Source organism: Thamnophis elegans, chromosome 14 (genome assembly GCF_009769535.1).
Source record: "Thamnophis elegans isolate rThaEle1 chromosome 14, rThaEle1.pri, whole genome shotgun sequence".
In the NCBI taxonomy this organism is placed as follows: Eukaryota; Metazoa; Chordata; class Lepidosauria; order Squamata; family Colubridae; genus Thamnophis; species Thamnophis elegans.
Window position 1 is genome coordinate 654,172 of NC_045554.1, and position 27,464 is coordinate 681,635.

At 54.6% G+C, this 27,464-nt stretch overlaps 1 protein-coding gene across 1 annotated transcript; it reads left to right on the plus strand.

The window, feature by feature from the left end:
* On the plus strand, positions 1-27,061 carry LOC116518139 (glutamate receptor ionotropic, NMDA 2A-like). Its single transcript, XM_032231408.1, has 11 exons — positions 1-584; positions 8,303-8,417; positions 13,187-13,392; positions 13,837-14,005; positions 14,101-14,254; positions 15,046-15,171; positions 16,484-16,713; positions 17,269-17,429; positions 21,815-22,002; positions 22,925-23,163; positions 24,410-27,061. Exons 1-11 carry the CDS (start codon positions 49-51, stop codon positions 26,183-26,185), a joined length of 3,900 nt encoding a protein of 1,299 aa, XP_032087299.1. The 5' UTR covers positions 1-48; the 3' UTR covers positions 26,186-27,061.
* Positions 27,062-27,464: the final 403 nt, after the last annotated feature.

Here is a 27,464-nt window from a genome sequence, read left to right on the forward strand (position 1 = left end):
TCGACCTTTTTCCAGTTCGGGGCCACCATCCAACAGGAGGCCATCATCATGCTGAAGTTCATGCAGTACTACGACTGGCACATATTTTCCGTGGTGACCAGCATTTTCCCTGGCTACAGGGACTTCATCAGCTTCGTCAAGTACACTGTGGAGAACAGTTTTGTGGGCTGGGACATGCAGAACGTGGTCACCCTCGACGCGGCCATCGGAGACGCCAAGTCCACCATTCAGCTGAAGAAGATCCACTCTTCGGTCATCCTGCTCTACTGCTCCACGGACGAGGCTGCCTTCATCCTGGACGAAGCCCGGTCCTTGGGCTTGACGGGCTACGACTTTTTCTGGATTGTCCCCAGCTTGGTCAGCGGGAGCATGGAAACCCCACCCGACAATTTCCCAGCGGGGCTGATTTCAGTGGCCTATGACGGGTGGGACTACACTTTGGACGCCCGGATCCGGGATGGCCTTGGGATTATTACAACGGCCGCTGCATCCATGCTGCAGAAGTATTCCTTCATCCCGGAGGCCAAGACCAGCTGCTACGGGCAGTCGGAGTACAACGAGCAGCCCTCCCACATGCTTCACAAGTAAGGCTCCTTTCGTTCTTTCAAGCCCTGGGAAGCAGAAGAATCCGCCTTTGAGAGGCCGAGCGATGCTTGTCTGCTGCCTCCATGCAGGGAAGCGTCTGCAGAAGGCCGGAGGCCCCCAGCAGTTGCCTCCAGGGGCCTCCCTGTCGGTCAGGCCGGTCTGATACGGGCTGCGGCAAAGAGGAAGGGAAGTAACCCAATTAGGCTGGTTAATTTAGCCAGGAAACACCCTGAAGAATCTGGTGGGTTGCTGACAGCTGGCGGAAGGGAGCCGCGGTGGCTGCAGGCAGCTCCTTCTACGCGAGATGAGACTTTGAGCTCATCCTCCGCTGGGCAGCAGAGTAAATTCAGGCTGCTTGTCTCCTCCGCTGCATGTGGCCGAAGAGCCAGATTTCACGCGTGAGGCCTTGAGCTAGGAGGAGATGACCCTGCAGCTGGTGATGTCACTGGATGCAGAACGGGTGGCCACCCTCGGATAAATGGCTTCCAAGTGACCTCTGCCGTCTGCCCCAGTCTTTTTGGGTAGGGTGGGGGGCATTTGTCTCGGTCAGTGCTCGGGCCCTAAACCCTCCCCAGGCCCCAAACTGCCTTTAGCAGCAGCATCTCCGGACGAGAACATTAAGCCACGCAAGTGAGTACCGGAGCGCAGAGCTCCTTGTCCAGGCTGCCTCGGTGGAGGAGCAAGGAGGAATGACCTTGGGAGGAGGGTGGCTTAAGAAGGGGAGGGCCGAGATCCGAGAAGGGTCAGATTAATATTCAGAAGCCATTCCACAGGAATCCTGGAGATGCAGCCTCCAACCTTGGCTGTTGCAACCGGAATACAAATAGGAAGCCGGTTCGGAAAACAGTTCTTACTACGGGGCTGCCTTTATTTCTATATTTCCTCCTTTCATGGCCGGTGACTCCCCCCCCCTCTTGATTTTGGAGGGCCCCATCTGCAGCTAGGAAATAAAGACCGGGGGGAGGGGGGATCATGGTTTGGTGAACGGCTGCCTTGGTGGCGTATGTGCTAATGCAGATACCTCTCCCCCCCCCTGCCAAATCCCTCTCCCCTTTTCCCAGGGGCTCCACTCAGCAGCCTCTCGCCTTCATCTCTGCAGAGGGCCGGATATTGATCACACTTTTCCCAAATGTTGTCCGCTTTGGGCAACCCAAATCATGAATATGGATACAGTCACCCGTGGACTGACTGGCGCGCTGATAGTTTTGCAGCCAGGAGGCTAGAGATGCACTTTGGAAGGAAGGGAAATCTGGCTCTTTCCTCCGTTCTCCACGGAGGACCTGCGCGTGTCCACAGCAGAGCCTTGAGCCAAGAGCTGGTCTCCGGCCTCCCTCGGGATTTGCTTCCGTTGCCACCTCCTCCTGTTCTAGGGGTGGGGAGGGCACCAAATCACCCCTCCGCCCTCCCTGTTGGCCTTCGCCCTCTGGGTCACGTGGCCGTCTTGCCTTGGCCCCCAGCTGAAACTTTAGTTTTCCCGGGGAAAGGCCTGCGGGCAGATGCGTGGAGACTGTGTCTCTGGGCGTGAGGCGCTAAAACCGCGATGTCAAAAGCGCGCCGACAACAGTGCGCCTACAACAGCGTGCCGACAGAAGCGCGATTTAAGTTAAGGTAAGGTTTAGGGTTAGGTTTAGGGTTAGGTTTAGGGTTACTTTTAGGGTTAGGTTACAGCGCGCTTCTGTCAGTGCGCTGTTGTCGGCGCGCTTCAGCGCTCATTCGTCGGCGCGGTTTTGTCACCGCGGTTTAGTCAGGCGCGCTTTTGTCGTTCGCGCATTTGTGGTGGAACCGTCTCTGGGTATCCCAATCCCTGTGAAGGGGGCCTCTTCCGGGTCCTGAAAAGCCCAGGGCCACCACGCCCCTCCCCCCCGAGCCCCCCCTCCATCCTGTTCTCACTGCTGTCAATGCAGCATTTTCCTCTTCCCTTCCCATTGAAGCCACGGCCTTGTAAGAGAGGGAGGGAGAGAGGGTGGGTGGGAAGTGTGTGCTTGTCATTCCTGAGATGCTGCCGCCTTTGTTAACTGTTACCAGCCTGCACAGCCCTTTACACACCCGAAACGCCTCCTTCCAACGGAAGACTATCCTGCTTGCACCTTGTACCGTCAGACGACCCCCCTGCAGCCTAAAAGCAAAGGAAGGCAGGCAGGGAGCCCAGAAGCCACAGCCAAGATGGGGCTGGATTGGCTTCTCTGCTCCCTCTCTGTGGCTCGGCTGCGGGCTTAAGGCACAAGCGCCTGAACCCAAAATCACCTGGGAGCTTCCAAAGACCTGATGGGAAAGCAATTTGGGAGGGGAGGAAGGTGTGAACGAAGGGCAGGGAAATGGGAGGGGAAGAGCCTTTGAGGAGGGAGCAGGAGAGACGGAGCGGCTGGGCAGGAGAGACGGAGGGCGAGTCTTGGCGTGTAGAGCAGGTCAACTTGCCATGGCCAACTCCAAGACCCCAAGATCAAAGGAAGCGTGGAATAGGAACAGCATGGAAACAGTTTGCGGCAGAAATGGAGAGTTTTCCAATTTCCCACTCTAACCTGTTGGGGTTTTCTGGTGTCCCCCATCCAGCTTCAATTATTGTGGAGGCAGAAAGGATCTGTCTGTGTCTGTCTGTCTGTCTGTCTCTCTGAGCCTGGGCTGTCTTTCTGTTTCCAAGGGGGATGGGAGGGCAAAGGGTGTGTTAATCACCTGATTGGGAGATCCTGCTTCCCCCTGCCTGAGCTTTCAAAGCTGGAGCCAGGGACCCCTCCTCAGACCCCCAGTTCTCGAGTGTTGCCCAAGAACGCTCCTTCCTCATGAGTCTTGGCCCAGATACCCCTTGCATTGATGGGATCTGACATTTCTAGCATTCCACCGTTTGAAAAGCCAAGAAGTGGAGGCCAACAAGGCTGCACATCAGAAGGGGACCAAACTGACATTCTAAGTAGAAGCCGTCCGTTAGGGCAAAGGGGCTCTCGGCCATTCCCTGCAGAAGGGGAAGCTGTGGCTCATTCCCTCGACTAGAAGGTTGCGCTGAGGCCTGGAGGGTTGAAAGGACGGACCTAAAATTAGGCAGCATTGTAATGGGGTGTGTGTGTGGAATTGAGACCAGATGGGAGGTGAAGAAGGGGAGAGAATGAGACCAGTTGCTTGGCCTTCCTTCCCAGTTCACCCCAGTGCTTTAATCCCTCCCTTGGTGAAGGAGGAGGAGGAGGAGGAGGAGGAACGTGGGCCAGGACTTCATCTTCTTCCCAGTCATGAACCTGCTTGGTGGAAACGTCTCTGCTTTGCTGCTTATTAGTCATGAGAGCCGTAGATATTTTCCAGCAGGAGGGATGGCAATCTCTCCTGAGTTGGCAGGGGGGGAACCTGAGAGGAAGATGACTGGTCCTCTTCCAAAGGTCTCTGATTGCCCCTTAGGAGGCGCCAGCTGGGCATCTGCAGCAACCCTGGGAAGGGGTCGGCCTCTTCCAGACGGAGAGGGGCCCAGGGGGCCTGGCGCCTCTTCCTGAGCTGCCCCCCCAGCGGGCAGGGACCAGAAAGGGCAGAGAGGGCAGCCTTGTGGAGAGGAGGGGAGATCTTGTTCGGGGAGATCTCTACTTAGACTCCCACCACCAAAACCCCGGGGACGGTGCCAGCTTAACAGGCCTCTGGCTGTTTCTTCTCCCAGCGGTCTGGCTTCAAGGATTTGAAGGATTCAAATCAGAGGGTTCCTCCTGAAGAAACCGTCCTTGGATCCAGCAGTTCTTAACAACTATCGTCCAGTCTCCAACCTCCCCTTTGTGGGGAAGGTTGTTGAGAAGGTGGTGGCCTTACAGCTTCAGCGTACCTTGGAGGAAGCTAACTATCTTGACCCCTTCCAGTCTGGCTTCAGGCCCGGTTACAGCACTGAAACCGCTTTGGTCGCATTGACCGATGATCTCTGGAGAGCCAGAGATGGAGGCTACGCGTCCATCCTCGTTCTCCTCGACCTCTCAGCGGCTTTCGATACCATCGACCATGGTATCCTTCTGCGACGACTGCGGGAGGTGGGGGTGGGTGGCACTGTTTTACAGTGGTTCTCCTCCTACCTCTCGGACAGGTCGCAGTCGGTGTTGGTGGGGAGGGAGAGATCGTCCCCGAGGCCCCTAACCTATGGGGTGCCGCAGGGCTCGGTTCTGTCCCCCCTGCTATTTAACATATACATGAAACCGCTGGGCGAGATCATTCGGAGGCACGGGATTAAGTACCATCAATATGCGGACGATACGCAGTTGTATCTGTCCGCCCCGTGCCAACTCAATGAAGCGGTGGACGTGATGAACCGGGGCCTTGAGGCTGTTAAAGACTGGATGAGAGCTAACAAACTGGTACTCAACCCGGAAAAGACCGAGTGGCTGTTGTGTTTTCCTCCCAAAAATTTGGCTAACGTTCCATCAATCAGGCTGGGGGGGCAAAATTTATACCCCTCAGACAGGGTCCGCAACTTGGGAGTCCTCCTGGATCCACAGCTGAGTTTTGACCACCACTTGTCGGCTGTGACCAGGGGGGCATTTGCCCAGGTTCGCCTGGTGCGCCAGTTGCGGCCCTACCTGAACCGGGAGGCTCTCACAACAGTCACTCGAGCCCTTGTGATCTCTAGGCTGGAATACTGCAATGTGCTCTACATGGGGCTGCCCTTGAAGAGCATCCGGCGACTTCAGCTAGTTCAGAACGCGGCCGCGCGAGTGATCATGGGCGCACCACGGTTCGCCCATATAACACCAATCCTCCGTGAGCTGCGCTGGCTACCTGTTGATCGTCGGGTGCACTTCAAGGTCTTACTTACCACCTATAAAGCGCTCCATGGTAGTGGATCTGACTATTTGAGAGACCGCCTCCTGCCAATTACCTCCCTGCGTCCCATCAGATCGCACAGAGTAGGCCTCCTCCGAATTCCATCCGCCAGTCAGTGCCGACTGGCGACTACGCGGAGGAGAGCCTTCTCAGTTGCAGCTCCGACATTATGGAACAACCTCCCCGTGGAGATCCGTACCCTCACCACAGTCCAGGCCTTCCGCACAGCCCTCAAGAACTGGCTATCCCGTCAGGCCTGGGGATAGGATTACTCTCACCCCGCCCGAATGTTGAGTGAATGTTGTGTTTTTATGGATAATTTTCTTTTATTCACGATTCTTTTTCTTTTTAAGTCTTGTCTTGCACTCCCTTCCCCTCATTGTTGTAAGCCGCCCTGAGTCCCCTCAGGGAAAAGGGCGGCATATAAATCCTCAATAAAATCTAAATCTAAAATCTTGAGGGGTTTAGAGGTTTGCAAGTAAAGTGACGGTTGGGTGTCCCCCCCCCATGGAGAAACATCTGGCCCAGAAGAGGGGGGGGGCTGGTGTGAGACATCCTGCACGAAGGGCGGAACCTGGAAATATTTTGCCTCCCGGTGTTCGTCTTTCAATGCATCCTTAGTGCCATTGACAGACATTTCCATCATTCCTCTTTCTTGTGCGTTCCTGAAGGGAGGGTGGTGGTGGGGAGCCCCAGTGGGCACGGATTGCCCCCCCACCTCTGGGTTAGACGCTGGCTTCATCCGGCTCAGTGTTGTCCCACCCACCCCCCTTTTCCACTCGGCAAGCGCTGAGGGTGTAACGCAATGGTTAGACGTTAAAAGCATGAATTAAAGTGATGGTTGAAACCAATTGAGGGTTAAAGGCCTGATGCGTCTTTGCAGAGCGAAGGGGGAAGGAGCAGGCAGCTCCTGTGCAGTGTGTGTGTGTGTGTGTGTGTTTGTGATCCTGGGAGCAAAGCAGCAGAGGCTCTTGCAGGTGTGAGGCTGGTGTAAGACCAACTGCAGACCTTCCGAGGCAGCCATTGTGGGATCCACCTGCTCTTTGGCTGCTTGCCAGCCTCCTCTGCTGCATTCTGCGCCGGTCGTTGCTTCTGGGGCCTCAGATGGCATCAGGCAGTCAAGCCAGCCCAGTTGATCGCCCACTCCTCTTGCCCCGGCCTCCCTCCTCCTCCTTTCCCCCTTGCCCTCCTCCTGCCTGTTTCAGGAGGCTGGCGAGCGGTGGAATCCCTGGAGCGTTTTGCCCCTCCAGCGTAAGGGAATTGTTTCCACATGGTATTTTTCACTTGCTTCTTAACTGCCGTTGCGGTGCTTGTGAGTGTGGTCGTTGTGCCCTCTTGCACCAGAGTATATTGCACACGCAGGCAGCCGTGATGGGGTGTTGGCTGCCCTGCCAGCGCTGTGCTCCCACAGGAGAACTCCCACTGAAACGGCCTCATTCCCACATGGTCCCAGTTCTGCTTTTATCTCGTTACCTATTTTATCCCTTGGGACGATCATTTCCCCCCCCGGGTTTCGTGGCCAAGGGGGTCCCCACGCATCCGCAAGCCAGACCGGACCCTCAAATTGGGCCGGGTTTGCAAGCAGCCCTCTCTGCATCCCAGCTAAGGGTCAAGCTGGCTGGCCGGGCTCCTGGCTGGTTTCCAGCCACCAAAGTGGCCGGGCTGGAGAGGTCCCGTTTCCCCCACTATTTCCATAGCTGGCCACAAGGTGGCCCCCTTGCGTTGCCCATCCGCCTCTGAAATAAACCCCCTTCTACTAATTGCCTTTGTCAGCAAGGTGAGCAGGTGTTTTAAAAACCCATTCCGTCCACCTGCCTGATGTCCCTCTCCGAGGTAGGCTGACTGGGTCCGTGTGGCCAACTCGCCCCCACTCTCTCCTGCTGCAGTCCCCCGAGGGAACCCAGCAGCCTCAGGCCAAGACAGCTGCCCACCGGCTCCCAGTAGCTTTGCTTTCCTCTTTAAGGATGCGCTTCGAAGGGAAAACCGACCACTTCTTAAAGTCCATTTAAAAGTGGATGTCCAAGGAGAGAAGAAAGGAGGGAAGGAAGGAGGGAAGGAAGGAGGGAATGTAGGAGAGAAGGAAGGGGGGAAGGAAGGAGGAAAGGAAGGGGGAAAGGAAGGAGAGAAGGAGAAATGAAAGGAGGGAAGGAAGGAAGGAGGGAGGGAAGGAGGGAGGGAAGGAAGGGGAGTAGGAGAGAAGAAACGAGGGAAGGAAAGAGGGAGGGAGGGAAGAAGAAGTAGGACCGTTGTAAGATAAGATGGATCTATGGGATGTTAAAAAAGCAATCTTCAAGTATATTGTCAGCTGTAGGGAAAAATTGTTATAAATACATATTATTAATAACAGTTATGAGATCATATAATTGTGAATGTATATATGAAATTGATAAAATAAAATAAAATAAAAAAATAAAATAAATAAAAATAAAAGCGGATGTCCGTTTGCCAGCCCCACCTGCAAATGCCGCAGGTCAGACGTAAGATGGGGCTCCGAAGTTCCTTGGGATCTTGGCCCAAGGAATCTGAGGCCCCTTCAGGACTCCGGCCTTAAAGATGCCCAGACAGCGAAGGGAGAAACAGTGCAGAAGGGCTTCTAAGGATGAGTGCAGGGGGCCCAGCGGCCTTTCCTTCACGGGCATCTCGAGTGGGCGCCTCTTCCCGTCATGGTCTCCCAGCTCCTTCAGGGCATCGGCTCCCCCTTGCCCGGCCCTTCCAGGTCCCCCCTTGGATGGGGAGCAAATGGGGCTCTCCGAATGGGACTAATTGCCAGGCATCCATGGGACAGATCGGATCCCTGTTCATAAAACACGGGGTTTTTTCACAACAAAGGGAGGATTTATAGCATATGTTTCATCTGAGTTAATCCAGTGGCTGAATTAGCTCGCTCATTAACTGCTGGGCAGCTCATTAATTTCTCTTTGAACATTTCCTTTCTTTCAAGGTTTATGATGAACGTGACTTGGAAAGGCAGAGACTTATCCTTCACCACAGATGGCTACCAAGCCCAGCCGCGGCTAGTGGTCACCGTCCTCAATGAGAGCCGGGCCTGGGAGAAGGTAACCGGCGCCCCCTGTGGGAGGGCTGGGCTAGCAGAGAGAGGAGGGGGTTGCTTTGCAGAGCCAGCACTTCCACTCGGGCAACTAGGGTATATGTGTGTGTGTGTGTGTGTGTGTTTTTGTGAGTGCAGCCGCCTTCAGAGTTTGCTTCTTTGGTCCAGGGCTTCCATTTCCCCTCCCAGGGGCCGTCGGTGGGGCAAATGCTTGTATCAAAAGGTGGAGTTATACCTAAAGCGTCCCTCTCCTTCTTGGGACCCTCCATTTGGACAGCCAAGGTGGGCCTGAAATGGACCCACGAGGGTCTCAGGGAGGAAATGCTGCGGAATCTGGGATCCCACAGAGCTGTTGGGAGGCAGAGTCCGCAGTGCTGACCCAGGGAAAGTGAGCCTGGGCCTCCAGCAAGCAGCCGTGCAGAGGGCTCCTGAAGCCCCCTGGTTCAGTGGTGGCAGGTGGGCTTGGCCTGCAGCTTGGAGACCCTTGTTTCCAAAGAGCTCAGAGGGTGCAGAGCTACCCCTGCCTCCCACCTGGGAGAAATCTTGACTAATCAGACCAGGTGATGCTGGATTGGTTTGGGGAGGCTAGCCCTAACCCTGAAAAAGAGCTTAAAAAGGGGGGTGCCGATTGATGCAGGCCTGTTTCCCTGCCTGGATGCAGCTGCAGAATCGGTTTGAATAGAAAGTCCATAGATCTCACCCTAGAGGGGGAAAGCAGGCTCTCTTGAGGGTTCTTCGCCTTTCAATTTGCGTAGGATTGTCAAAGTTTTCAAACTGATTTTCGTGCATCTCTTCCACAGTCATCAAGCATAATTCATATTAACTCAAGTATTTTAACTCAGATATATTTATACATGTTACCATCATCATACCTCCATTTTCATTTGACTATAATTGTTTAAACGTCCTTCATCATAAAATATATCAAGATTTAAAACAACCACGTACTGGCATTTCATTTGCTATTTCTAATATCCTCCAATAAACATTGAATCCTTGTGGCCTATTCTGGCTAAACATCCATAATATTTAGTAACTGAAATTTCTAATCCTCCTTTGCAAATCACTGTTTACAATTTACATCCACTTTCCTTATGTTGTACCCATGCATATATATACGTTGTTATCATTATCCCTTCTTTATTTGACTGTGTCCTTTATCATAACATTTCCCCCCCTAATAAACAAAACTTAACTAAATTTAACAGTTCTTTTTTATTAACCTTTATATATAATAAAAAAAATTCTAATCTTCCTTTCATAGGTACCATTCAATATTCATATCCAATTATTACTTATCATAGCAATACATATGTATACATTATTATCATTATCAATTATTTATTTAACTACATCTATTGTCACTAAATTTCACTAGGTTTAACTAGTTTTAGATTATACCTTTTCATCTATCAACCTGTATCTTTCCAGTAGCAAAACAATCTCATGTCTTCTGCCATTTGTGGTATCAGTCCTCTAATCATCTCCTTAATCAAATTTGTATGGACTCTTCTTTGCAACTCATTGCTTATTAAGTCTCTCATGTAATTTCGATGCCCTTCTTCTGTTTCCTTAATCAGCTTATCTTTAATTGTCAGTGGTGTTTTCAATGATGTTGCTAACAAAATTTCTCTTTAAATCCATAAATTTTTTCTTCTACTGAATCTTGCCATCTGGGGTAAAGTCCCCCTCAATTCCTTTTTCTGTATTCCACTTTCCATTTCCAGACACAAACCAATCACCATAGATATCAGCGGATTTAATTTTTTTGTGGTCATTTTTCTCTTCGTGTTTTTAGGACTCTAACCTCCACTTTTTCCACTTGATAAACATCTCCAACTTCTTCATCATATTTTACTGTTAGATGCTCTAGATTTTCCAACTTCTTCTCCATCCTCTCAAATGTGTTGGATAATTTCTGAATTTCTAACAATATCTTTTGCAAACTTAAAGTTTTCTTTCTGCTGTTGAGATTGTGCCATTATCTCCAGCTGACAAATACTGCTGCTCTAGCTTGGAAGGTTTTACAAGATTAAGCCTAAATTCACAATAAGGTCTTATTTTTACTTTTCTCTGGTTAAAGATATACTTCAAAGGAACATCTGTATGCTTTTCTTCTTATCACTCTCTATAGACAAAACAGTGAGACCTTGAAGTGCCAAGCCAGAATAATCAGTGAAGAAAGTAAAAGTGTTTTGTTTCCAATACACAAATCTCCAGCCTCCGAGTTGCAGTGTCGTCTTTCCCTCTGTTGTTACAATTTTCTTTGTTGCTTTCTGTATCTTTTTTATTCCAAGTTTTAAAAAAATCAAATTCTTGAATGAAATAGAGAAGAAAAAGGGGGAAACACATGCAGTAATGAAGAAGGCGAATTTTAGTCCATAGGTTGCAAAAAATAATAATGAAAAAAGAAGAAGAAAACTTAATGCATTTGTTTTAAAAGGCTTGCATAGATTCCATCCATGAAAATAACATTTAAAAAGTAAGATAACCCACTGTCCAAAACCGTTCAAAGCTTAATTCTGCCGCTTATTTCTTCTGTTCTCCAATTTAAATTAACTTCAAGTTTTTTAAAGGCAGTCGGTAAAGATTCCTCACCAGCTGGAAACACTTTCTCTTTCCTTATCCTTCTGTTTCGTAGCTGCCCCGACTTCATCAGCCTGGTGGCTGGACTTTTTGTCTTGAAGAACTTCTCTTGGATCGATCAGGGACTTTGCGATGTTCCTGAGATCAGCAAGATGTATTCTTCCCGTTCACTGTCTCTGCGGGACGGTTTAGGTCCGATTGGACCACCCAGTGGCAAAAGTATCAGCTGCGGGGCATTGAGACCGCACAGCCGTATCATTGCGAAGTTGGCTCCTCCTCTCCGTCAATGCTATTCTTATTGTAAAGCTACAGTAAGAGAATCTTACATCGCTGGATGAACCTCCCCCTGCCTGCCTTTTTCTTCCCATGAACTGAGGAGGGGCTTCTCTGAGATACTTGCTCATGTTACTTTCATGGCCTGGACTCAGACCCCCACTTCTCTCACCATAGAGGCTGTTCTTCCTTCCGTCCTGCAAGGCCATTCCCTCCGTCCTCTGCTCCCTTCTTACTTTCTGACGACTTCATCTGATTTTCATCTGATTTTCATCTGATTTTCATCTGATTTTCATCTGATTTTCATCTGATTTTCATCTGATTTTCAAGGCCGAGGTGGCGCAGTGGGTAGAGTGCAGTACTGCAGGCCACTTCAGCTGACTGCTAGCTGCAGTTCGGCAGTTCAAATCTCACCGGCTCAAGGTTGACTCAGCCTTCCATCCTTCCGAGGTGGGTGAAATGAGGACCCGGATTGTTGTTGGGGGCAATATGCTGACTCTGTAAACCGCTTGGAGAGGGCTGAAAGCCCTATGAAGCGGTATATGTCTAACTGCTATTGCTATTTTCTTCCAGTGGAGCAGAAGAAGGGGGCACAGTGAAAGACAACAATAACACCTACCTATAGATAAAATATTTGCAAAGATCATTTTTAAAGGACGCCCCCCCCCCCCAAACTGGTCTTTCTGCAGCAGGAAGCAACTTCTTGTAGCTATCGTGTGCTTTCGTGGAAAAATAATGGAAATAAATACCTCGTGTGGTTTAATAGAGGAACACGTCTGGCTTTTTTGGCTATTAAAGCAGTGCATTGACTAAACCTTCCCATTTGATTATGATTAATAATTATTTTAATGCCGGAGCTAGTGGAAATGTTACCTGGCTGTTTGAAGTGTGGGTGGATGTGTGTGGGATTATTCTGAAGTTCCATAATAGGGAAGGCTGTGTGTGTGTGTGTGTGTGTGTGTGTGTGTGTGTGTGTGTGTGTCAACCTTTTGCCTCCTGCTGTAGCCCCAATCCACTTCAGGCTTCTGTTCCTGAATGTATGGCATTTGTCCGTGTGTGTCTGTGTGTCTGTGTATGTGTGTGTACTTGAACACTGCAAACTGGAGACCTGAAGGCTCCATCTGGGTGAGAGTTTCTGTCTGGGCAGGCAAGCAAGCAGACTCCAATTGTGGTCTGAGGCTGCTGGATTTAAAGCCGAGAGCATTTTGTCCTGGACGTTTTGATGAATTCCTGGTTGATAGACGAGCACTTCGGTGTCTCAGAGAATCCCTACCTGCAGCCAGGCTGCCTGCGCCCCCCGTCCTCTGTAGTAGCACAGAAAGCAGCCCCCTCTGTTTCTGGGCGGGATTGGTCTCCGGAAACAGGAGGGGGGCAGGCAGGGTCGCTTCCGTCCCCTTTCCCCCCCCCCCCAGTGTTTCTTTGCCCAACTTCACCCTGTCTTCTTGCCCCACGGAAGAGCCATTGGGGCCTGGAGAGAACGCCGGCATCCTCCAGACTAAAGTCAGAGCGCATGAATTCAGAGGAATGGCAATTCTTGCCCCTATTGAGCTGAAGCTGGAGGCGGGGGGGGGGCAGGAAAGGGGGCCGGAGGGGGGCACAACCTGGCTGACCTAGAAGGGGGCGTGTCGTGAATGAAGCGGGGATTATTCCAGCATCAGAAACAAGGAAACGAATCTCTGGATGGACCTTTAGCAGGGCAGCCCAAACTCTCCGGCCAAAAGAAACTCTCTTGCAAGGGAACAAAAAAAGGTTTAAAAATGTGTCCGTGCAAAGCGCCAAGTGCGAGGATCATAAAATACAGATCCTAAAGAAATCCCTGGGACAAAGGATCCCAGGATCCCAAGGGAGCTTCTGTTTGCTCCCTGGAAGTGGGGCTGCCGCTCACCTGTGCCCCCCCTGCCTGTGTTGGCTCCTCAGGTGGGCGAGTGGGAGAACCAGACGCTGACCCACAAATACTCGGTGTGGCCCCGCTTCAACTCCTTCAACGACAGCGACCCGGACCACAACCACCTCAGCATCGTCACCCTGGAGGAGGCTCCCTTCGTCATCGTGGAGGACATGGACCCCCTGACGGAGACCTGCGTGAAGAACACCGTCCCCTGCCGGAAATTCGTCGTCATCAAGTAAGCCCAGAGAGACCCCTCACCCTCCCTGAACCCAAAACCTCAAGCCCTCCCCCCCCCCCGTTTCCTCAAGGGCTGCAAAGGCCTGGGAGGGTCTTGAGACGGGGGCCCTGGTTGCGCATTCACCCCCTTGCCCTTTGTTTAGATGTGGGGGTGGAGGACCCCCCCACCCCCCTTACAAGGTGAAGGCTCCTTCCAAGGACGCCGGCTTCTCCAGGGCAGGTCCAGGCGTTGAAAGGGGCTTCTCCCGTTTCCTCTTGATTTCCTGGTGGCCTCAAGATCAGGTTCTCAAGACCTGTCAAAGTTGACCACGAGTTGCCTCCCAGCTGTTACGATACCTGCTTCCTCCTTCCTCCCTTCTTCCTCCTCCTCGCCCCTCTTCAAAGCTAAAGAAAGGGAGGGAAGGAAGGAAGGAAAGATAGACCTTTGTGCTCGTCTCCTCAGCAACATCACCAAAGAAGGGAAGAACCTGAAGAAATGTTGCAAAGGCTTCTGCATCGACATCCTGAAGAAGCTCTCCAGGACCATCAAGTTCACCTACGACCTCTACCTGGTGATCAACGGGAAGCACGGGAAGAAAATCAATAACGAGTGGAACGGGATGATTGGGGAGGTAGGTTCTGCGGCTCTGCCTGGGAGATCGCCCGGCCTCTTCCTCTGCCTGGGCTGGAGCTTCCCCTTCTTCCCCTCGTCTCCCTTTGCCCACAGGTGGTCAAAAAGCAGGCTGTGATGGCGGTTGGGTCCTTGACCATCAACGGGGAGCGCTCGGAGGTGGTGGATTTTTCGGTGCCCTTTGTGGAAACTGGGATTAGCGTCATGGTTTCGCGGAGTAACGGCACCGTTTCTCCCTCTGCTTTCTTAGGTGAGCTTCCATCCCTCCCTCCCACTTCTTCTCCCTCCCTCCCTCCCTCCCTTTGCAGAGTTGGGCCCACTGCCTTCTGAGGTGGGTGGCTGCCCTGGCCATTCTCCTGGGGTCCAGAGTGAAGCTTTGCCTTCCCTTCGAGGCTGTTCCTGGCACCGAGGTGCTTCGCTGGGTGGGGCCCCCCTTTCCCCTGGCAGAGCAAGCTGGGAAGCCCCTCCTGCCAGCTCCACAGGCCCAGCTCCTTCCCCGAGGAGAGGCCGAGGAGGGAGGGGGACGGGCCCTTTGCCCCAGCCTTGAAGGCACCCAAGAGGCGGCTGGTGGGCCTTGCCTGCCCTGGGCTGAACTTGGGCAGAGAGCCTCGATCCGCAGGTGTCCTTGCCAGGAAGCCTCTGGGCCAGATGCAGAGTGGGCTCCCCACAAAAGCGCCCCCCCTCTTTTCTCTGATGCCGGGCGCCCTGCTTGACTTTCCTTCGGGTGGGCTTCTGCATCCGCAGCTGAGCCCGGCAGCCCCTCCCCTGAAGCTACTTGGCAGGGAGGGAGGGGGAGGCTGCTCCGTCTAAGCCCGAGACCCGCGGGGTCCTCCGGAGCGTCTCCTCCCGTCTGCATTGCGGCTCAGCCAACGTGGCCGCCTTGTGAGAGCAACAGCTGCAACCCGGCTTGTGCGCAGGGATCCCCTCCAGCGAGGCAGCGGAGGGGACCGGGGGGGTGGGCAGGGGGGCAGCTGGGGGTCTCGTTGCGTCATTGTTCCTGCTGCAGACAAGCTCTTCCACGGGCCGCTTTCCTCGTTGCAGAGCCCTTCAGCGCCTCTGTCTGGGTGATGATGTTCGTCATGCTGCTGGTTGTGTCGGCCATCGCCGTCTTCATCTTCGAGTACTTCAGCCCGGTGGGCTACAACCGCAACCTGGCCCAGGGGAAAGGTAGCCCACCTCTCCCCCCGCCCCAAGAGCTCCTGCGCAGCCAATGGGCCCAGGACCCTCAAGCAGGGGAAGCAGGCCAGGGAGGGGACCTTTCTCCCTGACTTTCCAGTCCTGGGTCACTCGGGAGGGGGGGCACTCTGCCCAGCCTCTTCACCTGGGGGAGGGGGTGTCCTTAGAAAGGGGTGCCCGTAGGGGAGGAGTTTGAGTTGAGTTTGAGTTTTATTTCATTTGTATGCCGCCCTTTTCCCTGAAGGGACTCTGGGCGGCTCACAACTCAAGGGAAGGGGGATACAGACAGTTAACAACAACACAAAAACAATACATAGTTAAAACGCAACAATCATACTATTCGAGATGGGGGCAACAGCTCTTTAGCACCAGGCCTGTCAGAACAGCCAGGTTTTAAGGGCTTTGCGGAAGGCCTGGAGGGTGGTGAGGGTTTGAATCTCCACGGGGAGCTCGTTCCAGAGGGTCGGAGCAGCCACAGAGAAGGCCCTCCTCCGGGTAGTCGCCAGTCGACACTGGCCGGCGGATGGAACTCGGAGGAGGCCTAATCTGTGGGATCTCATCGGTCTATTGGAGGTAATTGGCAGCAGGCGGCCTCTCAAGTACCCAGGTCCAATACCATGAAGGGCTTTATAAGTGACGACTAGCGCCTTGAAGCGTATCCGGAGACCAATAGGCAGCCAGTGCAGCTCGCGGAGGATAGTGTGGGCTCTTCCCAGCATCCTTCACCCGGGGCAGCCTTGGCTCAGCAGCATTTGGAAGTGGCCGGATCTTTGAGCCAGGAAGAAAAGGAGGAGTGGATCCTCCAGATTCAAGAGCCGTCTGGATGAGCTTCCCTGGTCCCAACTGCTTACTCTCAGAGTAGCTTTTCAGGGGGTCCTTCGCCTCCACGCTGTAGATAAGGAGGAGGAGGTGGAGGAAGGCTGGTGCCTTGTGGGCGCAGGGTCTCATCAGCAGCAAGCCCTCCATGGGGCAGAGGGGTTATGGGTCCTGCTAGCTGGGCTTCTGCTCTGGGCCATCTCCCCCTCCCCCCGCCAGATCTCTTGAGTCTACATCACAGCCACGCGTGGCATCCTTCTGTGTAGACGTGGCTCTGCTGTCCTTCCCCGGGTGCAATGGAGGCGACCGGTGGAGGTGGGGGGGCTCAGCAACGGGACTTCTGGCCCCAAATCCCGTCCGGGGGGGGGGGAAGGGCTGCTGGTGCTCAGGAAGAAGCGAAGGAGCCGCAGGGGGCTGGGCAGGGGCGCTGCGTGTCTGAGCGACCCCTCGGCTGAAGGGCCCCTCTGCCCCCCCTTTGTCCCACCAGACGCTCACGGGCCCTCCTTCACCATCGGGAAGGCCGTGTGGCTCCTGTGGGGCCTGGTGTTCAACAACTCCGTGCCGGTGCAGAACCCGAAAGGCACCACCAGCAAAATCATGGTCTCGGTCTGGGCCTTCTTCGCGGTCATCTTCTTGGCCAGCTACACAGCCAACCTGGCGGCCTTCATGATCCAGGAGGAGTTTGTGGACCAGGTCACAGGGCTGAGCGATAAGAAGGTCAGTGGCCTCCCCCCCCCCAGGCCCTCGGCTGCCTTTGGGGCCAGGACAGAATCAGCCCTGCACGCACCCCTCCCTCCTGAACCCTGGCATGCTCCTCCTCACGCTCCCAGGTCGCACACCTCTCCTCCTCCTTAGTGTGTCTGTTGTGTATGTGCCTCTGCTTTGTGCTTCTATGTGCCTGGCGGCTGCTGCAACATAGAAAAATTCTGGAAGTTCCAGCTGAACGTATGTAATTCCTATAGGAGTCTGGAGCGAAGGAGGCGCCCATCAACAGGAGGAAGGGGGGAATGTGTTTCTCACCTCCGTGCCGGGACTTCCAGATGCCCTCCAAGGGGCCTGGGGAGGGTGGGGGGCAGGACGGCTACGGCAGCGTCCCTCAGGCCAGGCAGGCAGGAAGCGGTGTGTGTGTGCGAGGGGGTCTTCTTGGGCTCCCCCTGGGTTGGGGGCTGCTCTTCCCCGGATGCTGCTGGTGAATCTGGTGCCCCTCCACGCCAGCCGGGACTGAGGGGTGGGCGACGCCTGACCTCTCGTGTCTCCTCTCCCCTTCCCCAGTTCCAGCAGCCCTACGCCTACTCCCCTCCTTTCCGGTTCGGGACCGTCCCCAACGGCAGCACCGAGAGGAACATCCGCAACAACTACAAGGAGATGCACGCTTACATGGTGAAGTACAACCAGAAGGGAGTGGAGGATGCCTTGGTCAGCTTGAAAACCGGGTAGGTGGGGCGCTGGTGGGCCCAGCGGGGGGTTCTGGTTGATTGGGTTCCATGGTGCTGCTGGTTCACGGGTGCTTCCCTTCGGAGTGACGGATCCTGGGGCTGCCCGAGGCACAGCGGGGCCCCCAACTCAAGCATGCAGAGATCCCAAGGAGGCATCTTGCCCCACATCAAGTCACCCACTGGGAGGGTGCGGGTGGGGGGCAGGAGCCTCCTAGAACAAGTGGAGGAAAGCTTTAAGAGAACTTTCCCCCTCTCTCCACTTGTTTGACACCCCCCCCACCCCCGCAACGGAAGGGGTCGGCTGTCTCTCGGTAGTGGGCAGGAAAGGCTTATGTGGCACCCTCCCTGCCCCCCCTTCCGCTGTCTCCCCCCCTGACCCCCTGCTTCTCCTGAAAGAGCTTGGTGGATTGCAGTCCTGCTAGTGAAGGGGTGGGGGCCCCTCTCCCTTCTGGAGGGCTGCTAGGGATTATCCGGGGGGGTGGGTCCCCCATGGAGAGCCTGAGGCCTCCCCAGCACCTCTACAGCCCCGGCTGCCCCTTGCCTAGGACTCCCCCCTCCCTTCTACTTCCCCCCCTCTTTCCGGATTGTTCGGCTCTGGCGATCCCCAGGTGCTCTGCCGCCTCTGCTGATGGACGCCGCCTGCAGCAGACGGTGCAAATCGCCTGTCATGTCCCATGATTTGGTGATCAATAGGCCAACGCTTGGGCTGCAGGCTCCAGAGCATTTGGGGGGGGGGGGAGGAGGGAGCTGCTTTGAGGGACGGAGAAAAGCGCCACTTTCCCAACATCTGCACCACATTATCCTTCAAAGCCTCCGCTCTGGCAGGTGAGGAGATGCCAGGGGAGCCCAGGTGTTGCCGTCCCCAACATCTTCAAGCTGCCGAGGTTGAGACGCGTTTCCTTTGGAGCGTTTTTCCCCTTGTCCAAGACCATCGTCCTGAGCTTAGGAGGCCAACAGGGCAGAAGGCCAGCGCTTTCTCCACAGCTGCTTGAAGACAGCCACGGCCCTTAGACCTATGCGCCGCTTCACCACACTTTACACAGCCCTCTCTAAGCGGTTTACAGAGCCGGCCTCTGCCCCCCAACAATCTCAGTCCTCCTTTTACCCACTTAGGAAGGACGGAAGGCTGAGTCAACTTGCAGACAGTTAGGATCGAACTGCTGGCAATGGGCAGAGTCACTCTGCAATACTGCATTCTAACCACTGTGCCACTATGGCCCTTCCCTCCCTCCCTCCCCTCCCACTTAGGACTTATATACTGGTTCACAGTGTTTTTACAGCCCTCTCTAAGCGGTTTACAGAGCCGGCCTCTGCCCCCCAACAATCTCTGTCCTCCTTTTACCCACTTAGGAAGGACGGAAGGCTGAGTCAACCTGGAGCCGGTCAGGATTGAACTCCTGGCAGTGGGCAGAGTCAGCCTGAAATATTGCCTTCTAATGACTGGGCCACCATGGCTCTGGAAGATAGGCTGCCTCTGGTCCTGTAGGCTTCCTTAAGGGGGGCACAGTCCCTCCAGCTGAGAGCCCCTTAGCCCCAAATTCAGCCGAAGGAAGGACGGGGCGCATCCTGCCTCTTTTCTGGGGCTTCCGAGGGGAAAATCTCTGCCTGTTTTCCCTCCCCCTCCCTTCCCCCCCCCCCATTGTGGAAATTCACGTTGGTGTTTTATTCGCTGTCAAGTGTGGTTAAGGGGGTGATGAGTCTTCCCTCGCTGAAACATGACGCTCCGTGCAACTGACAGGGCAGCATCTATTTTGAGTTACGGATGCGGTAACTAAAAATCGTGTCCGGGGGAGGAAGCAGCCGCCACGCAGCCGGAGTGTGTGTGTGTGTGTGTGTGTGTCAGGGAGGGGGTAAAGGATGGCAGCTCCGTCCAGCCAATGGGGACTTTGGCCACTCTGGGAGATGCTGGTGGGGGCGAGTGTTTTATTGTGTGCCACGGACACCGAGAATGGCAGGCTTTGGTTATTATTCATAAAAGTAATTGTAAATCACGCCTGGCCCAGCCGGGGCTCCCAGTCAGGTGCAGCCAGCAAAAAAGGAAGAGAAAGCAGGTAATAAAACCAGCGCAGAGCAGAGAGCGAGGCTTCGGGGGAACCAGGGGATGGATGGCTGCGGTCTGGCCGAGGGAGGCCTCATCAGGCAAGAGCGGCCCCTTTATTAATGGAACAATGTCCCCCCCCCCTCGTGACTCAGCCTGGATTTAAAAGCAAAACCCCATAAAATACCCCCCCTCCTCCCAGCAACCCCATCCAGAGCAGAATGGATGCCTGCTGGCCATCGATCAAAATGCTATTTTTATTGTATTGCCTGAAACTCAGAAGGGATGCAGGGGCTTCCTGCGTGGAAGCAACCAGGGGACGGAACCGCGTCCACACCTCCAGCGGCAACGCTTGGCTGGAGAAATGCAGGTCATCCTCGTTTAGTGACCTCAATCGAGACGGGCAACTCTGCCGTTAAGCCAGCGGGTCGCTAGTTGAAGCCGCAATTGTGTTTGCCGCCTTCCTTCGACTTCCTTTTGCTTTGCAGACCCGCAAAGTCTCATAGTGACTGTCTCACCCCCCCATATGCCACCGCAGTTTTTTAAATGAGGCGGTCGCTAAATGGGGACCGCCTGTAGCAGTCCCTCGCGGAAGGAAAAAGCTTCTCACTTGGAGGGCGAAAGGCTATGGAGCCTCCATGCCCAGGGGCAGTCTGCTTTCCCCCTGTGCCGGGAGAGGGTTCACTCCCCGCTCTGATCTGGTTGGGTGCAGAGAACTGATCTGCCTCTGCTGAGATCCAGCTGGGAACGCCACCGTCCAATGGCGAGATCAAGATCTGGGGGGGGGGGGGGACCCTGGTATCCATGTGTCCCCTGTGGCAGTGGTGGGTTTCAAAATTTTTTGGAACCTCTTCTGTAGGTGTGGCCTGCTGTCCGGGTCCACTGGTGTAACCTCTTCTAACCGGTTCGGTAGATTTGACGAACCGGTTCAATTGAACCGGTGCGAACCGGTAGGAACCCACCTCTGCCCTGTGGCCACTAGGAAGACCATCCCAGCGGCCCTTGCGCCATTGTGTGAGACGGAAGGAGTCAGATCAACAGATCAGGCATGAGAAGAGTGAGGGGAGATTGCTGAGCTCTTTCTAGATCCCAAAAGCTGCTCTCTTGCGCTTCTCAAGGATCCAGCCGTGGCTTCGGTTGCAGTGGGAAGCAAAGCCCCATGCTGTGTGTGTGTGTGTGTGTGTGTGTGTGTCTGTGTAAGGCAGATTTGCCTGGAGTAGCAGCACACAGAAGGTTGCTCTGTGACTTGGGGAAGGGGTCCCTCAAGATCCCCCCAGGAACGAGCTGCTGCCGTTTGAAGAATGGCGCATTCATTGCCGTGTTTTATTATGCATTCTGATTGCTCATAATTTTGCCGGTGAATTTAGTGTGTTGTAAGCAGATTATTTGGGGGAAACGTAGCTCGGAAGGGCAGCACACAGCTTTAGAAAGAAAACAAAACTCAGAGGAAAAGACCCCCCAGGGGCCCCGGCCGGGTGGTTCCCTGTCATCCTGCGGCCCCTGTTCCCTGTCCTGAGGCTCTTCTCTGAAAACCAGGCTTTGTGCATCTGCAGTTTTTTGGACCGACTGGATCGGCCCAAGCATCCACTGGAGGAGGGATTCCTGGGGATCCTCCCTCTGACCATTGGTCAGGTCAAGCCTGGGCAGTTTGTCTAGAAGAGACCTTCCCCATTGGAAAGGAAACGCTTTAATGGAGGAGAAGGGAGACAGGAGAGGGTGAGGAAGGGAAGAGAGGAAAGAAAAGAAGGAAGAATGAAAGGGAGGGAGGGAGGCTGAAGGAGGAGAAGGAGGAGGAGGAGGTGAGGATGATGACTCACTACAGACTGAGAGACAAAGGAGGACATTAGTATCTGACTGTCCTCTTCCTCCCTTCCTCCTGGCTTCCTCTTCGTCCCATCACCTGCGAGGAGTTGCTTTCAAAACCCGGCATTTGTCCAAATCTGAAGGAGATGGAAACCCAGAAGTGGGACCTTGCCCCGTGGGAAAGCACCTGTTTGGGGAAGGGGCCCAGGGATACACCTTGTTCTTGACCCCCCAAAGGCCCAGAGTTGTCTGGCCTAGGGGCTGCTGCCCTCTTGGGGGGCCTTTCCTCTCTTCCTGAACCTGCAGAACAAACCTCGAGGGCCCGTGGGTTCTTGCAGTGGCCCCGGGGCTGCATTGTGGGTCGAAAGAGCTTGTGCCTCTTTTTTCCTGCAGAGGGTTAAGGGCTGCAGGCTGTCCCTGAGCCGCCTTCTTCTCCAGCCCCTGATGGACTGCAGGCACGCATGGGTCAAGGCACGGGGTTGGGTGCAGCCAGGCGCCCCCTTTCCCTCCACCGGCTGAGCTTCCCTTCTTTCTGTGGCAGGAAGCTGGATGCTTTCATCTACGACGCGGCAGTGCTGAACTACAAGGCCGGGCGGGACGAAGGCTGCAAGCTGGTGACCATCGGCAGCGGCTACATCTTCGCCACCACGGGTTACGGCATCGCTCTGCAGAAGGGCTCCCCCTGGAAGAGGGCCATCGACCTGGCGCTGCTGCAATTTGTGGGAGACGGTGAGTGGCAGAACGGCCTTCCTGCCGGCTCTCCCTTGAAGTAGGACGGGGGCGGCCCCTGCGCGATGCCCCCCTTGGCTGAGGTGGCCATGATTTCAATGGGCGAATGCGGAGAGCGAATCCCAGCCCAGGAGAACGGAGCCTGGGAATCTGCAGGAACCCCACCATTTCGTCCCTGCCCCCCACATTGCAACACCCCACTTAGCTTCTAAGCAGGGACAAGACCAGGAAGGGGGATCACCCCCCCTCCCCAAATTGAGGCTTTGGGAAATTTGTTCTGGAGGGAAAGAAAACTGGAAATGCCCAATAAAAGCCTCCTTTTGAGAAGGGAAAAGCGAAGCAGCAGAAATTTTAAGTTCATTTCACTTCCCTTTGCCCTCTGTGCAGGTGGCCCCTCTCTCAACCCCCTCCAACATTGCGGGGGGGAGGGGGAGCTGGGGGTGCCCATCCCTTGCCTTTTGCAGGCCTCGGGTTCCTCCCATCTGGAAATTGGTTTTTCCTTGCCAGGCATTTAATGGCCTTTTTGCCTTGTTGCAAAGGGAGGGAATCCATCTTTTCTGTCTTTTAAGAGCTCCGTTTTTTCTCGCTGAAAAAACGTCAACAAAGCCACCCACATCCTCTGCTTTAAAAAAAGAAAAAAGCAGAAAGAAGATAACATTCAGCTTCAGGGCACCCAGATTTTTTTTATCCTTTAATAACTGTCCACTCTCTAGCAGCCCAGCTCAGTCGGGGGAATTTCCTTTGAGGCATTCCCCTTAAAGGAGGGACCCGTCCCAGCCGGATCCTGCTTCTGGAGCGGGAGAGAATCAGATCAGGAATCCTGGAACTCCACGTCCTTCCTGACTCCTGCGGGACTTCCAGCCTCTCTTCCTCTGGCCCTGGACGCCCGTCTCTCTGACCTTTCGCTGGCCTTTCTTTCCAGGGGAAATGGAAGAGCTGGAGACCCTCTGGCTGACCGGCATTTGCCACAACGAGAAGAACGAGGTCATGAGCAGCCAGCTGGACATCGACAACATGGCGGGCGTGTTCTACATGCTGGCCGCCGCCATGGGGCTCAGCCTGATCACCTTCGTGTGGGAGCACCTGTTTTACTGGAAGCTCCGCTTCTGCTTCACCGGGATGTGCTCCGACCGTCCGGGGCTGCTCTTCTCCATCAGCAGGGTGAGCGTGGACAGAGGCCAGGCCCCGGAATGGGCGGGGGGGGGGACGCGGACTGCTGAATCTCTGGCCCCTGTTTGCAAAGGCCGCGGGGAGGAGACCAGGAGGGTCTCTGAAGGGTCTCCAGACGAGGGTGGGAGGCTGGCAATCATAGCCTCCGTTTGCCTCTCCTGGCCCCCAGCCGCTCTGAGGGGCTGTGGGAGGAGGGGCTTCAAGGGAGCCCATCCTTATTTGGGGGCAAGGGGTCCTTGGAAAAATGGGCCAGACAGGAGGATTTTTTTCCTGTTCCACAAAAGAAGGGGGAAAGTCCGATCTGGGAGGGGAGGATTTTAAGGAAAGAGCCTCCTGCAGCCCCACTGGCCCAAACGGGTTTCATTCCAGGACCCCAAATTCCTCTTGGATGTTCACATACTCAGCATCAAAACTCCTTGGGCAGATCTTCCCAAATTAATTAGGCTGCTTCACTAAGTGTAATTAGCATCCTGGTTGAAGTTACTTGTCCCTGAGAACGCAAACTAGTTGTTTTTTTTAACCCTTTCACCGGTGGCTTCCAAAGAAGTTGCTTTAAAATGCAAGTCGTTTAAACTCGGAGCAGCGTCTGGGTTGGTGTCCTTTAATTGGTTAATTGACTCTGCGGTTCTGTTCTTGTCAAAAATTATACAGAAATAATTGGCTGGAGCTACTCAGCCGTAGAGCTAATTATCCCAGAACAAGGAAGGAAGACTTCAAGGATTGTCTCACTCAAGCAGAACCCGCCTTTCCTGCTGCTTCGAGGGGTTTCTGTAGCCGGCCCTTGCGTGGTGGGGGGCTTGATGGGCTCATCCCACCCACTCAGCCTGCCCTCGGTTGAGACAGGCAGCCAAACCACCCAGAAGCCACAGTGGTTTGCTAGGAGCGATGATGTAGTTATGTAGCTAGTGGCCTCTGACTCAGGAATTAGTGAAGATGGACAATATCTTTCCATCTTTCCTCCTGGACTCTCCACCTAACGGAGCCCGAGGTCCGTTTCTCTCTTGGTTTAATTCTCAAGATGGTCATTGTGAAGAGTCAGTTTTCTTAAGTTGAGCACCCCTCAAGGGTACACTCCCCTCACCCCCTTGCCCGGATGATTAAAAATCCAGGTTTAAATGTGCATTAAATGAAACCGAAAGGCTTCCAAGAGTTTCAGGTAGGAAGTGTTTCCCCCATAGTTCCTCCAAAATAATTGGTGGCTAAAGCCAGTGTCTCTTTCCCGTTGTTTCCCCTGCAGGGCATCTACAGCTGCATCCATGGGGTCCACATTGAGGAGAAGAAAAAGTCTCCCCACTTCACCCTGACCAGTTCTCAGACCAACATGCTGAAGCTCCTGCAGACGGCCAAGAATATGACCAGCGTGAACCCCGGGCGGATCAGTTCCCCGCAAAGAGCAGCCGAATTCATCCGCCGTGGATCGTTGATGATGGACCTGATGATGGAAAAGGGCAGCTTCATCTTCTCGGACAACAACCACCCTCTGACCCCCAAGGAAAACATCTTCAGCGACAACGCGAACGAGCTGCAGGCCTTTCCCGCCACCCGCCACCCGGATAATCTCAACAACTACGTCTTCCAAGGGCCACACCCCCTGACGCTGCACGAGTCCAACCCCAACACAGTGGAGGTGGCCATGGCGGCTGAGGCCAAGGAGAACTCCCGCCCGAGGCAGCTGTGGAGGAAATCGCTAGAATCTCTGCGCCAAGACTCCCTCCGGCAGAGTCACGGTTCTCAGAGGGACGACGGCACGGGGGGAAACCGGCGGCACTCCCTCAAAGGCCCCAGGTACCTCCCTGAAGACGTCCACTCGGATGTCTCCGACGCCTCCAGCAGAGTCGCCGGCCACGCGGAGGAGGAGAGGAACAGCAAACCCCCCAAGACCAAGGAGAATGCCAAGAAGAGGCCCACATCAAAATATCCCAAGGATTGCAGCGAGGTGGAGCTGACCTACCTGAAGAGCAAGCAATCTTTACCCCGGGACAAAATCTACATCATTGAGGCTGACAAACAGCACAGTTTCCACCTCGATGTTCCCCCGGAGTACGTGGAGAACATCATCCTTCCTGAGCCGGCCGACTTTTCCAACCTTTATCAGGACCGCAACGATAGCTACCGGCCCCCCGAGCAGAGCAACCAGATCCCCTTGAGCAATGAGGAAAGTCTTCCAAGTAACGGCCAGTACAAGCTCTACCCAAAGCACTACGGCACGAAGGACAAGAACGTGGCCTACGGCGAAGCCAACGAACGATACCGCCAGAAGGCCACGCACTGCCGGAGCTGCCTCACCAGCCTCCCCAGTTACGCCGGGCACTACTTGAGCCGGTCACCCTACCGGTGCGGTGCCTGCGTGCGGATGGGCAGCCTGTACGACATCGAGGAGGGCCAGATGCTGCAGAGCCCCGCCAACTCCGGGCCCCGGGAAGAACCGTGCCAGCAGGACTGGGCCCCGGAGGAGAAGAGCCAGCCGCCCCGCAAGAGTAAGCTGCAAATCAGCAGGCAGCGCTCCTTCGACAACCTCTTCAGTAAGCACCGGGACGGCAACGGGGGCAGAACGGCCCGCAGCATCAGCCTGAAAGAGAAGGAGAGGCTTCTGGAAGGGGGCCCCTATGCCACCCTCTTCAGGGCCCCCCAAAGCAAACACTCGAGCGGCAAGCTCCCGTTCTTCTCACGCACGTTGGACGATGGCAAGAGGATCAAGTCGCTGTACCTGGAGTGCTCGGCCGAGAACCCTTTTCTGCGGTCTTACTGTGACGACCAGCACTTGGTCCTGGCGCCCAGTCCCACCGGCCTGCACAGACAGCCGGCCTATGACAGCGTCTCCAGGTCGTCGGTCAAATCGGCGGCCTCGTACTGTTCCAGAGACGGCCGGGTCCACAACGACGCGTGCGTTTCGGAGCACGGGATGCCTTACGTGGCCACTCAGAACAGCCTGTACTCTGCTCCACGAGGGCTGAACTCCTGCAGCGACCGACGGGTCTACAAGAAGATCCCCAGCCTGGAGTCGGACGTGTAGCCCTGACCTCCAGGGGGACGTAGTTGCCGCAGGCCAAAGGGGGCGGCCCTTAGCAGAGCGTTGGAGGAGGGGGAAGAGAGCGGTTGCCTTGCGTAGATCCCATTCCCATGCGCTTAGTTCCACCAGAAAGAAGGAGCAGGAAGAGGCCGTGGGAAGGGACAGCCCACTCCCCAGGGACCACTGCATGGACTACACTATCCATAGTTCTGTCTCCTCCGTCCCCCTTCCCGTCAATTAAGTTTGGCGAAAAATCTCTTCTGTCCCAAGTAGAGTTCCAATTCTTGACCCAAAGGAATAGCCATGCAAAGGAAGGCCGATCTGTAGAGCAGATTCGCCCCCCACCCCCAGGACACGCGTGGCCACCGTGGATGGTCACTGCACTGGGAAACAGCTGTGCCCCCTGTTGGCAAGAGTGTTGTTTTTCTACCAGGATGGTTCTTTTGCCCCGTCGGTCGGACTCCGTCCTCCTAGCACTTTCGCCCCCTGTAATTCTGCCCTCCCAAGATTTTATTTTTTAACAGAGAATAAGCAATATGGTATATGCATGTACTTTGACACAGAACAAAAGCTTAACAAAACAAAAAGCAAGTTTAAGAATGCGTTTGCACACTTACCGTGGTAAGACTCATCCAAGAGATTAGAAAGATAGTCTTTTTTTTTACAAACAACTATATATCGCTATAGCTCTATGATTTAGCCTCATATTTATTTTTAAACACAGACAAAAGAAAGCAAAAAAAATGAAAAAAAAACACAAAACCTCAGGGCCCATGAATGGAATCAATATTGTCTTCATCTGTCTCTGTCTTGCAGAGATCCAGCTGCAATTCACCCTGGACTCCCCCTTCCCCCTCCTCCTCCTCCTCCTCCTCCTCCTCCTCCTCCTCCTCCTCCTCTTCCTCCTCCAGATCTCATGGCAAGGAAGGGCACTGCCAAGGTGGGTCACCGGCTCCATGCTAGGCCTTCAAGCAAGAAGAGGGGGTCTGGGGGCTTGTCTCAGGAAAGGAGGGCCAGTGACCCCCTCCTGCTCCCATCGAAGAGAGAGAGGCCCTGTAGTGCAACCCCGGAACAGGCGGGGGCGGAGGGGGCCCTGGGAGAGGCCTGTGGAGTCTCCAGTCTGGAGAAGGCCCTGGGCCCAAGCAGCCAGCAGCCCAGGCAGGAGTCAGATGCAGGAAGCTCTCTGTGGCAACGGGGACCCCAGTGGAGGGTCTGGAGGCCTAGGATTTACTCCCGTAATTCTTCCGAAGTAGAGCCAATGAGGTACGGCCCCAAATTAGCC

What these genes read in the sequence shown, in the direction of transcription:
- LOC116518139 (XM_032231408.1), top strand. Translation starts at nt 49, where the DNA reads ATGCTGAAGTTCATGCAGTACTACGACTGGCACATATTTTCCGTGGTG. An exon ending in AGAGCCGGGCCTGGGAGAAG is followed by an intron (nt 8,418 to 13,186) that starts GTAACCGGCGCC and finishes TTGGCTCCTCAG; the next exon opens with GTGGGCGAGTGGGAGAACCA. An exon ending in CAACCTGGCCCAGGGGAAAG is followed by an intron (nt 15,172 to 16,483) that starts GTAGCCCACCTC and finishes TTGTCCCACCAG; the next exon opens with ACGCTCACGGGCCCTCCTTC.